This window comes from Kogia breviceps, chromosome 5, assembly GCF_026419965.1.
Source record: "Kogia breviceps isolate mKogBre1 chromosome 5, mKogBre1 haplotype 1, whole genome shotgun sequence".
NCBI lineage: Eukaryota > Metazoa > Chordata > Mammalia > Artiodactyla > Physeteridae > Kogia > Kogia breviceps.
This window is the reverse complement of record NC_081314.1, coordinates 138658364-138670561: the sequence shown is the minus strand read 5'-3', so window position 1 is coordinate 138670561 and position 12198 is coordinate 138658364. Positions and strand designations below refer to the sequence as shown.

The following is a 12198-nucleotide window of genomic DNA, read 5'->3' as shown; positions in this document are numbered from 1 at the left end:
TAAATTAAATAAGACACGTTTTTCATTATTCAAGTGCCTCGGTGAAAATTTAAGTCCTATTGTGCCATATATACAGATGGCAGGAAGCTGTTAGAACACAAAATTTAAAATATATATTCTTTAGTTAAAAACGGACATCTACTTGTCATTCAAGTATAAACAGGTAGAGTGGACTGCTGATAAAAGGAGTGTCTACTCAATCCCAGAAAATAATCACGCCTTTCTGAACAAGTGGAAAAGTCAAATCACAGTTTCTTACATTTGATTATTCATGTAATTTAGTCGTAAAGGACAAGAATTAATGTTCTTTACTGTCTTGAATGTGCAGGATGTGTATTCCAGAGGAAGTTTTTCTTTTGAATTATGAACAGCTGACTTTACTAAGGCTTAGAAAACAAGTCACACTCTCAGAAAGACCACTTGACACAAAATTCTAGACACTACACTAGGTAGAGAATAAAAGATTTCTAGGAAGATGAACATACGTTTCTTATTTCCACTTTTTGTCCATTTTATCCTAGGCCTTTGTGTATTTTTTAAAAAGCAAAAAGCAAAAAACTCCCCCCAAAAACGACAAAACACAAAAAAACACCATTTACCTGAAAAGTTCATTTTATGATGGATGATGGACGATGGATGGAGTGTTTCTTTCTAAAATTTCTTATGATAGTCCTTAAATGTCAATTAATTTAGTATGGAGGACTCCTCTGTGTAATTATAAGAGCCTCTGCAGGAGGCACTAATGAAAGCTAAAACAAACACCAAAAAACACAAACCCTCCTAATGCTTATGCTCATGTGGGCAGCTCTCCAAGGGGTCGCTTCAGCCTCACTGTGCTGACCTGCAGGCTGAGGCCAGCAGACCCTGAGATACAAGGTCATCCAAATGTCCAAGGCAGAACAGAAGCCCCTCTGTCTTCAGCCCTCCAGCACTGGTGACACACACCTCCACAGTTAAAACTGGAAAAATGATTTCCCGCACAAGGAAATCAAAGTTGGGCAGCTTGAATAAGGACATTGTTTTTTCATTCATATATTCCTTCTTCTTCTGATTTCTCGATATTCTGACCCTTCCCTTTTCATTTTGTTCCGTTACTTGTTCCTTAGCTCACGTTCGGCCACTTCAGGTTGGATCCTTGGCAATCAACCCTTTTCCCAGTGATTCCTGCACTGAAAAGTCACCTTCTTAAAAATGGATCCAAAGTTTGAGGTCACTTTCGAAATGCTTAAGAAACTTCAGAAGCGTGAACTCTAGCTGAACTTCACACTGCAGCGGAAGATATCAAGGAGACGGGCTTTACTTGCCCTGTGTGCATGCAGGCATCTGCGAGGACCTTCTGGATTCAATGAAAACGGGGAGACATGGGCACCGCTAGGCGGGGGCTCCTCACCACTTAGACCCTCTTCACAGACACGTAACACAGGGCACTGGCAATTCCCAAGCCCATATTTTAAGAGCTACCCAAATTGACCATCTATTTAATCTGGTTTCTGGCTTACGTGAAATCTGATTACATTTAATTCAGTATTGATAAGTGGTCCTTAATATACTGAGGTACCTTTTCTCAGCATTTCAGGTGTCAGTGTCCTCCCACACCCCTCCAGAAAGCCAGCAATCTCTCCTCGAATTTCTAATTCCTAAATCATTTCAAAATGGATGTAAGAAATGTCAGCCGAGGTTAGAATTTAACTCTCTTCTGTTGCCCAACTTTAAGGATGTGTGTGGTTCATCTGTGACCTACTTATTGAGGCCTCAAGTGTAGAGGCCTCTGTACAATGTTTCAAAACAAATCAACATTCATCAACCCAGCTATTGGAAACTAACACACCACTGTAAAGCAATTACACTCCAATAAAGATGGTAAAAACAAACAAAAAAACCCAGCTGTTGGAGGAGAAAGCTCACTGCTTTAAGTGACTATCGACAAATCCAGGAAATGAAGCAAAAAGGAAATAAAAGTAGCAGACATTTACTGACCTTTGTTACAAAAGCTTACACTATTATCTCATAAGCCTTGTAATAATTTCCTACCTCACGTGGTGATTATTATGCCCATTTTACAGATGAGGGAGTTAAGGCATGACTAAAAGTAAATGGTCACTAGGTGAGAGAGCCAGGATACAAACTCTGGTGCTCCAGTGAGACTGAATGGATATAAAACACTGAATCTGGGGGGACAGGAGGCACACATAATTTGCGTGACATAATACTGACTACATGTACTGTGTTTAAAAGACCTTTTTGCCTGTTCTCCTAAGAGTGGATAAAAAAGTCATTAAGATGACAAGAAGGTATGAAGAGAGCTATCCTAATGATTGTGTTTTGGTGGTAATGGCAAAAACTGGATACAATAAAATACTGGATTTGCTCAGTGATGATGAAGTTTTACAGCTATGCCTATAAACTAAAAAATTTGTTTACTTCTGAAATTCCTCTTGAAAAAGTAACTTGGTTACTGTCTGAAATACCATTAAATTTTAACCCTTGCTGTCTCCATTGAAACAATTGCTTTAATAATTCTATTTTTCATAAGGCAAAGTTTCTAAGGAATGTAACTCTCATAATGGCAAACAAACTGAACGAAAGATTCCACCCTCGTGCAATTTATTCAAGGAATCTGTGAAAAACGACTATACAGTTGTGTAGACATCTGTTAGCTATAAACACTGTTCATACTTCAACACTTTCGAAAGCCTGTCTAACTTGGGTAGTGCACATTCTTCACTTAGTACTCTGATAATGGCTGGACCAAATGAAGAAAAGACATGAGATTTTCACCATTAGAGCCTGAATTATGTAGGTTTTGTTCACCTTTAAACCTATACCATATATTGGCATATCTAATTGAAAAGATTATGTCATGCAGAAGAGGAAATAAAGCAATTATTTGTGTAATAAACACTCAAAATACAATTTTTAGGTCTAAATAATCTGGTGTGGTTATTTACATGGAACACAGAAATGAAACTTCTGTTTCATTTGGGGTACACATGGCACTGATGTTACTGTGACAGTTTTACTGGACTGTATAGTTATGGCTTTAAACCAAAATACTTATCTGTATAAAGTCAGAAAAATAGTAACTACCACAAATTAGCTGTAGAGATGCTCAGGGAACTTGGTCCTTAGTGACTGTGATGGGCCTCTTTCAAGAGCCAAAGGGCTCATAATCAAACATAATTAGAAAATTCAGTTTTTATGATCAATATATCTGAGAGTATTTTGAGAGTCTCCATAAAGTACTATGACTTTGTAAAGAGCTAAACCTCATTTAACCTTAGAGTTTAATATAATGAACGTAAATTAATGTAAACTATTTAAACATGAAATCCAACTTCGTTTCCAACGTTCACTGTATTACACGACTCCCTCCACCTTCTAAAGAACATGATCTGAGTCAGGTTCTCACCTTCTCCTGACACGGCCGGCTTGGCTGCTGGGGAAGCTACTCTCTTTAGACTAGCAGGACTTTCTGAAGAACCAGAATCCATGCTGGAAGAGGGGGGAAAGTATTTTAGTTTTCACCCTCAAAGAAAACAGTACAAATGACACTGATTTTTTCTTTTTAAAAACTGTTTAACATTTAAAGCATTGATAATCTACAGCTGAAATAGATGCACTCAGCTAAGTCAAAACACATCACAAGGGGCCACAGAGGCCTGATTCTAAGCTCACATCCTTGTTTGCCAGCACTTTGCTTTGCTGGATACACAGCTAATGTGCTCGTCTATCTCAAAGCATGACTGACAGATGCTCATTCAATATTTTTGCTCTTCATCTCTTCTTGAAGCTCAGAATCTGTTTTGACCATCTACATGGTTAGAACAATTAAACAACAACCTCTATGTTAAGGTTCCATGCTATAAGTTTCCTAATGAAAAAGATAATTCATTCTTCCATAAATCTTCCCAAATGCTTTGGGCCTCTAACTAGTCCTGTACATCTGGAACGGTACTGGATGCTAAGCATGAAGAGGAGCATAATCTCCAACAAATCCACAAGAATGTTCCAGGTCTCAGAGTAGAAGTCCCTCATGCATAAGTCAATGAAAAACAGGATATGTGGGTTTCTATGAGCAAGGAAAAAAAAATGACCATTTATCTGTAAGAGGCTCTCCCCTGTTGCCATGTACCCTCATCTTTGCAGTTAAAAGATCCAGTTTAAAGACAAAATAATCCTGCAACTCCTATCTATGAACCTTAGCTAAGTGCAAACGATAATTTCATGCCTGACACGGTTTTCCTCCAATAGAAGCAGATAAATACAAACATACCTCGTAGATTTCCTTATGGGCCCTGAAATGAGTTTCACGTAGGACTTGGGGAACCAACCCTTCTGGCCTTGAACTTCTCCGAACCACCACATGTCTTGCTGCTCCAGGACGGTGATGACATCATTTTTGTTAAAATTTAAATGGTTGTCTTTCTTGGCTCTCCAAGGATACAGGGCCTGCGCTTGCAGCCCCTCCACCTTTTCGCCCTTGGGTGGAAGAACATAAAGGACCTCTCATCACTCTGTGATTTGTCATCCATTCAGGTGACGTGAGCGCCGGCTCCCCCCCCCCCGCCCCGCGATGGACACGCGCAGGCACGTGCTCAGCCACAGAGGACGCTGCGTCAGCACGGCACCGTGCCGCACGCTCCGCTGCTCTCAGTCACTGTTTATTCCCCAAAGTGGAGGCGAAAATCTGCTAGCCTGTTCACAAGCCGTGGTCGGGCCATCTAGAATTCTCTCTTTAAACAAGCCAGGAGGTCGTGTTTATTCTGCTGCACCTGGCTGTGTGCCTGTTCTGTTTGGGCTCTGTTTGAAGTCTCACGTTGCCCGGGGCGCTCCCACTGCTGCCAACTTCCAATCGGATTTGGGTGCCTAGTGGGGGATTCATACCAGAGTGGAAACCTTATGTATGAAATCTCAAAAGGTAATTAACTGATATCTTAGTTTAGGTGGACACAGGGAAACACACCTTGCCTTGGATCGGGCTTGTTTCAGTTCCTTTTTAGAGGAACAGGGGTCTGGCAAGCATAAATCCACTATAATCTCCATTTACTGTAAATATATCTCTATGCAAACCATATACAAAGATGAATAAAACGCCATCTCTGCCTCCCCAAAATAATTTAGATTAAAACACTTTATTAACCAGAAAGCACTGTAAACATGGGCAGTATGATATTATTAGCAAGGAACTCATAATTAATGAGGAAGGAAGAGATACGAACAACTATGCCTACGCGCTAAGAAGAGGTTCCGACTGTTCGCTGTGGGAACGGAGAGAAAAGAAGGAGTTTCACGGAGGAGGCAGCGTTTGAGCTGGGCCTCGAAGGATGAGAAGGATTTTGATAGCTAGGGCTTCGGGGGAAGGGCACTCCAGGCAGAGGGCACCGCCGCGCGATGCCGTCCCACAAAGTGTCCAGGAGGAGGAGCACGATCTGGGGGTGCATGTGGCCTAGTCTCACGGAGGGGTGGAGTAGGAGATGAGGCTGGAAAGGCAGGGTGAGGCATTTATTATCTCTTTAAAGACTGTAACGTAAAACAGTTACAGTATCTTAAAACAATACGAAAAAATACAACAACATCAACTTTCGATTATATACGTAAATGGACAAGAACAAGGGATAATGCCCAATGACAGTTCATTCAGAACCAACCTGGACTTGCCTGTAGAAGATATTTTCATAATGACATTTAACTTGTGATTATGTCTGACAAGTGGAGAATTTATGACAGGTCGAAGAGTTTTTGGCTTCCACGTTGGTCTCCATGGGTTCTCGCCTCCTTAGATCTATGACATCCCTATTTCCTTCCATCTCGACTGTACACTCCACCCAGTCTTCAGAACTGAGGAGGGGTCTCTGGATTCCAAACGCCCCCCAGGACCGCAGAGTCTCTGCCCGCCGTGTCCCCACCTCGCGCTTGCAGGGTGCCCCACACCGGAGCCGTGGATCTCAGCGCTTCTGTGTTGCCTAATCCTCTCCATCACTTCCGTTTAGTCTCTGCCATTTCACCTGGGCTCCAGTATTTCATAACCTTTCACCCCGAGAAACCTCTGCTGCACCTGCCCTGTCCGTCTTTCCACGTGGAGATGCCTGAATAACCAGCATGGAATCAGGCAGAACACGGACTCTGGGTTTGAATCCCAACTCTGTCACTGAACTAAAATTGTGTGACCTTGGACAACTGTTTAATCTCTCCAGGCCTCAGTTTCCACATCTCTAAAACAGAGACACTTTCTTCAAAAGGTGGTTAAGAAAGTGTAACAGGATCTATCTTTAGAGCAGCTATGAGAGTAATAATCTTAACAAGGGTGGCTTACGCTACTATTATTATTTCTAGTCCCAAACTGTGCAGTATTGCTGGAGAAAGCCAAGACAATGTGTGATGACCAGTTACACGTTCAGGTTAAATTCAGCCACGTCAGGCTTCATCCTTTTTTACTCAATTCCTTTCATGCATGCCCTGCAGGCCCTCGGGGGCCCCTCCTGAAAAAGCTGCCCAGAGCACAATCTGAACCCCTTTCCCTCTTTCTCCAACCTCTCTTCACCCTTCCTCTCCCAGAAGAAAAGGAAGCCTGTCTTCTTTTCTGTGCTTTTAATGCTGCTTCCACTTAGATTCTCTGGTACCCCATTTTTCAGTCCCTTTCTCCACTGGCCATGTGGCTGCTTCCTGTCCTCCTCCTACCCTGCTCCTTCTCTTTCCTTTCACCAAATCTTTCCACTTTCCCACCAACCATTTCCTCTGTATCCCTCGACGATATGCTTTATCCTGCTCTTTCCCAGATCAAGATATGTTCTACTTGCCTCTCTGCCCGGACCACCGCCTTTAATAATATGAGCACCACCACCCCCGCTTTCTGGAAACAGCCTTCAACTTCTCCTCATTTTCCTGGTCCTGAGCCCTCCTCCCCCAGAGTCACCACGGCTGAGCATGACACTTGTGCCACCTGCTGAGCTGGAACAGAGGCAAAGAAAAGGAACAGCTCCTCTCAGGAGCTGCCCTACTTCCAGGTCAGAGAAGACACATGCTCTGTGCAATTTCCATCTTCGTGCACTCTCTCTCCTTTGAAGAGCTCACTCGTTTCCTGAGATCTGATATATGTCCCAATTCCTGCCAGACAGAATGACCTGGCTGTCCCCCTCTCACCTTAAAATTAACACGTCTAAAACCCAACTTCTTGCTAAAAATCAATTTCTCTTTCTGCCTTCCTTGTTCCCCTGTAAAGTCAAATCTTTTTCTCAGTCCCAGACCTTTCCTTTCCTTTTTGCTCCCACAGGCATTGGGGCTCCACCCTCTTCAACTGCTGTCAGTGCCCCCGTGTCCCCGACTCGAATCTTCCTGCACGCACCACCCTCCCCGTGAATCTGCCCGGAGCCTGTGTTCACTCCGGTTGTTCCCCGAGCAGAGACTGTCCCTGACCCCCAAATGCCTGCCAGAAGGGCAATTTTGCTGTTTGGTTTGACAATTAATAGAAATATCATTCCTTTATTTATTCAATAAATAAATAGAGGAATAAATTCCTTTATTTATTACCCTTTCAGAAATTACTTTCTTAGCAAGGCATTTAAGCGCTTCCCACTAATCTGTAATCGGTCTATCTTTTTTGATAAATATTCAATGGTCTAGCCAAATGGATTGACCCACGACTTTCCCAAAACACTCTGACTTCCTACCTAGAGCCTCTCCTCACATTATTTTCTTTTCAACTTTTTATTTTATACTGGAGTATAGCTGATTTAAAATGTTGTGATACCCTCACAGTATTTTCTGTCTGACATGCCAGCCCTCTCCGTTTCCTAATAAGCTCTCACCCACTGTTCAAGATGGAGTGCAAACGTCTGAACTCCGTCCTCTGAACTGTCACTACTCCCTCTCCTGGGAAATTGTGAACTGGATCCCGCCCTGCCAGCCGGCCCGGATGCACATAATGAGGCTTGCTCCTAAATGACACTGACAACAAGCACGGGCTGAACCTGTCCGCCCCGCACAGGCACTCGGAGCCCTCCCGCTCCCAGCGATGCTGTTACCTGGCCTAAAACAGGAGATGGAGAGGAGCCCGTGGCTGTGGCTGGAGTGAAGGCGGACCTCTGTCTCAACTGCCCGGCGCTCGGAACGGTGAGTGAGGGCTGGGCTGCCCACGCATCCCAGTTGTCCGTTTCCGGTTTCTCATTCGTGCTGCTGGGCCACCTGGAGGGCGAAGCACGCCACCGTGAGGCGCAAGGACTTGCCGAAGCACCGGCGTTTCTCCCGCCGTAAACATACACCCAGGATGTGCATGGGGCTTGTTTAAGAACAAGGAGCGGGGAGAGAGCACTGGACTTGGGTTTGGGTCTGACCGTCACACACTGGCGATGGGGTCTCAGGCAAATTCTAGTAGTTTCTCTGAACCTTGATTTCCTCGTTGATAAAATGGGAACAATATGATTGTGCCACTCTGGTTCGTTGTGAGGGTCACATGAAATACCACATAGAGAAATATTTTGCAATGAGAAAGCACCAGAGAAACACCCTCACGTGATCATTATCTTCATTGGTAACGACAATGCTAAGTAAGCGAAAAAGAAGTCTCGTACCACGTATGAAGACGGGCCAGCCCAGCGGCTGGGGCCTAGTAATACCATCTCTTGGTCCCATCATCACACAGCCAGCGCCAGGCCATGTGCTCGGATACCATGGTAACTACCAGTGGTATCCTTAGAGCAACCTGTAGTCCTGATATCGGGGATGGTTTTAACTTTGCGATTTTATAATTTTAAATAAACACTTCTGTGTCAGTGCAGATTTAAATTCAATTGACTTTTTAAAAGTCTTTATAAGGACAAAAACAAATCTGAAAGTTAAAATATTTCCTTTGATAGATGGCACATCCTGATTCAGGGTTTGGAAAATAAGAAGCCTGGAATTATAGCAGGAGAGCAGCAGACCACACGTTTACCGAGCAAGAGAGTCACACGGGCCAGATCCACAGCAAAACAAAATCCTGGAAAACACAGCACTTGTCTTCTGTTTTAGTGTTAGCTTTAGTTTCAAAAGTCAGAACTTTTCAATCAAAATCAAGACAGGGAATACAAACTACTATACACGAAATAGATAAGCAACAAGGATTTACTGTAGAGCACAGGGAACTATATTCAATGTCATGTAATAACCTATAATGGAAGAGAATCTGAAAAAATATATACAGGAAGTACCCTACCTACGAACGAGTTCTGTTCCGAGAGCACATTCGAAAGTCCAATCTGTTCATAAGTCCAACAAAGGTCGCCTAGGTACCCAACTAACATGATCGGCTATATAGTACTGTACTGTAATAGGTTCATAATACTTTTCACACAAATAATATATAAAAAACAAACACAAAAATAAAGAAAACATTTTTAACCTCACAATATAATACCTTGAAAAGTACAGTACAGTACCAGCTACATTACTGCTGCTTTTACGCTTGCTTCCCGACATCCTGGGGTTGAAATAAAGATACTGTACTACTGTACTCTATGCAGTACCATACAGTAAAGTACACAAAAAGCACAACCATGTGACAACGTACGCCAGCTGCGTGAACTGACGTACGTGATTGGACGTGCGAATGCACGTTCACGTCTTTGAAAGTTTGCAACTTGAAGGTTCGTGTGAGGGGACTTACTGATATATAACTGAGTCACTTTGCTGTACACCTGAAACTAACACAGTATTATAAATCAACTATACTTCAATTAAGAAAAAAAAATCAAGAGAGGAGAGTTTCCACTTGGTTTCAATCATGCTAATAAAAGGCTACTTTTTGGCAGAGACTAGATAGGGGCGGCCTTCTTTAGCACTTTCAACCATTTATGTGAAAATGTAAGTACGGAAAGCTTGCTGTTCCTTACATCCTTCCCTCCACTTCCTCCTGTCCTTGGTCATCACTCACCTCTCTTTCCTCTATTTCCTCCACCTGATCTTTCTCCAACATTACGCCCTGACTCCTTGCCTTCAATTAGTTTCTCCTGAAAGATGATCAGGCTTGAAAACAAATTTAAAACACTTCTTACGTCTCTTTTACTTGAATGCCTAAATGTCTAAATGTCTAAAAATATAAAGTATTTTTAGACTATTGCACACCTAGACCAGTCCTATAACTGGAAGCGTGGACAGAGGCTTCATCTCTCCTTTCAAACCTCTGCTTACACACTGTTTTTAATGCCATTTCCCGATGACCAAAGGCATAGCACGAACAGTGGCCAAGAGTACATATCTCTTCGCTCTGCTGTACGTTTGTACAGGACTGATGACAGAGAAAAGCTTCACAGGAAACAGCTTTCTATCTTATTCAAAACCATGTGACTAAATTCAATTTCTGTTTCTGTCCAGCAAAAAAAAAAAAGTGCTATTTCCGTGCAGGAAATGACTCTAAATATTTGCTGTCATGGGTGTCAAGCACATTATTAGGAAACTGTATGTCTCCATTTCTTCCACAAGAATGTAAGACACAGACAAATTATTGAACGAAACAAGGGTCATAGGCTTTACTTTATCCAAGGGCAAATCACTGTTGAGCAATGATATAATTAAATCCAGGTCAGAGAATGCAATCCACAATTTGCCAGAAGACCAGAGAAAGTGGCCATGAAAATTACTCAGAGGTACAACCCAAGACTATAACACTTAAAAGATCACTAAGGTGGGATTTCAAAAATCATCAGAAATAGCATCCTATACATACGTGGAGCTGAAGTCGGCCCAGTTGTTGGGGGTCGTGGAGGGCTCTGCGGTGGTCACCGTGGAAGGAGCAGGGGTCTCACGTACAGCCAGTTTGGGTGCAGGGGTGGAGGCAGCATCAGTCACTGGTTTGACTGGGGCAGGAACCTCGTTTTCTGGGATTTTCTCTGCGTAGTTTGCAGGGAACCATCCTGTCTTTCCTTTTAATTCTCCTCCAAGCCAACCCGGTTCTCCAGTTTGGCTTTCATCCACCTGCAGGAAAGTCATAAAGTTTAATTCGGTGGAACTAAATCAACCCCTAAAGACACCAAACACTCTACCAGAGAAAAGCCCCCGCCTCTGACCCGGTCAGATTAACACATGGCACAGACATTTCTTCACTTTGTTCTTAGTCTAGGAGTCTGGAAAAATGGTCTCTAAACTTTTAACTCTGAAGAAACAGTAGGTGCTATAATTCAAGTTCTTAGTCTTTTGTGCCTGTTTAGCTTTTTCTTTTTCCCCTAATAATAGCAGTTAAGACCAATAAGGAATCCTAATAAAGCCTACAGTTTAAATTTTTAGAGCTACTTTGAATTAGAAAGTGATGTGACAGACTTCATCACCCAGGAAGTCATGTAATTATTAAAAATAATTTGACTTAGGTTTACTATTTACAATTGAAAGCAAAGGGTGCAATCAATATGAATTTAGCACTCTAAAAAAAAATCTCTAAACTAAGCAGTACTTATTCAGCATAGGGACAAGAAGATAAAAAACAGAGCCTTAGATGGTTTCTACAGCAAGTAGAACTGGGTGCCGTGTTTAGCCATTTAAAAGCTCCACAGATACATGACGAGAAAATTAAGGAAATGATTATTTACAGCAACAATTAATTTTATTAAAGTCCTAGAGTTTTCTTTTGTATAAATTTCACTTTGATATTCACAAACATGCACATGAGAATATAGAATTCTGCTGTTAAAAAATTTCAGAGGAGATTTATTACACCTGTGTTTTTAATGTTTGCATTTTACTTTAATTCTGACCAAAAGGATTAGTCAAAATCACCAGAATGATTCTACTTATCTTTAGAAGTTACCCTCACTATTTTATGAGCAACAGGAGGTCAATTTGAGGACAATTACATTCACTAGTAGAAAATTATTTTCATTACAATAAATCAAATAAGGTTCTGTCAGAGACCTTATCCTATTTTTATTGCATAATATACTGCCTAAGGAGGTAATACATTGGACCTTAATGTTGCTTTTTTGAAATCACAGAAATGAGTATGTAGGGTCTTAACAATGATTTTGGAAAACGTGGCAAAAATACCAGTTTTCTAACCCATTCAAATATTCAATTAAAAACAAACAAACCCCAAAGCAAATAACTATGGGACCAAACATCTGTTCGTATTCAGTGTAGAGTAATATGGCACAATGTTTATTAGCTTATTTGAATTAAAAAAAAAATGCCTGGGGTAGGGGTGGAGAAAGTAGAATACAGGACTTCCTACTTAAT

At 41.9% G+C, this 12198-nt stretch overlaps 1 protein-coding gene across 6 annotated transcripts in view; it reads right to left on the bottom strand.

The window, feature by feature from the left end:
- The window catches only part of ITSN1 (intersectin 1), a 227602-nt gene that overhangs the window by 65376 nt on the left and 150028 nt on the right, over positions 1-12198 (bottom strand). For all 6 annotated transcript variants that reach the window (XM_059064443.2, XM_067035034.1, XM_059064441.2 and 3 more), the window contains exons 20-23: positions 10700-10947; positions 8022-8181; positions 4274-4479; positions 3410-3492 (exon numbers count right to left, since the gene is read on the bottom strand). In XM_059064443.2, the coding sequence (XP_058920426.1) occupies positions 3410-3492; positions 4274-4479; positions 8022-8181; positions 10700-10947 (697 nt within the window). The remainder of the gene's footprint in view (positions 1-3409; positions 3493-4273; positions 4480-8021; positions 8182-10699; positions 10948-12198) is intronic.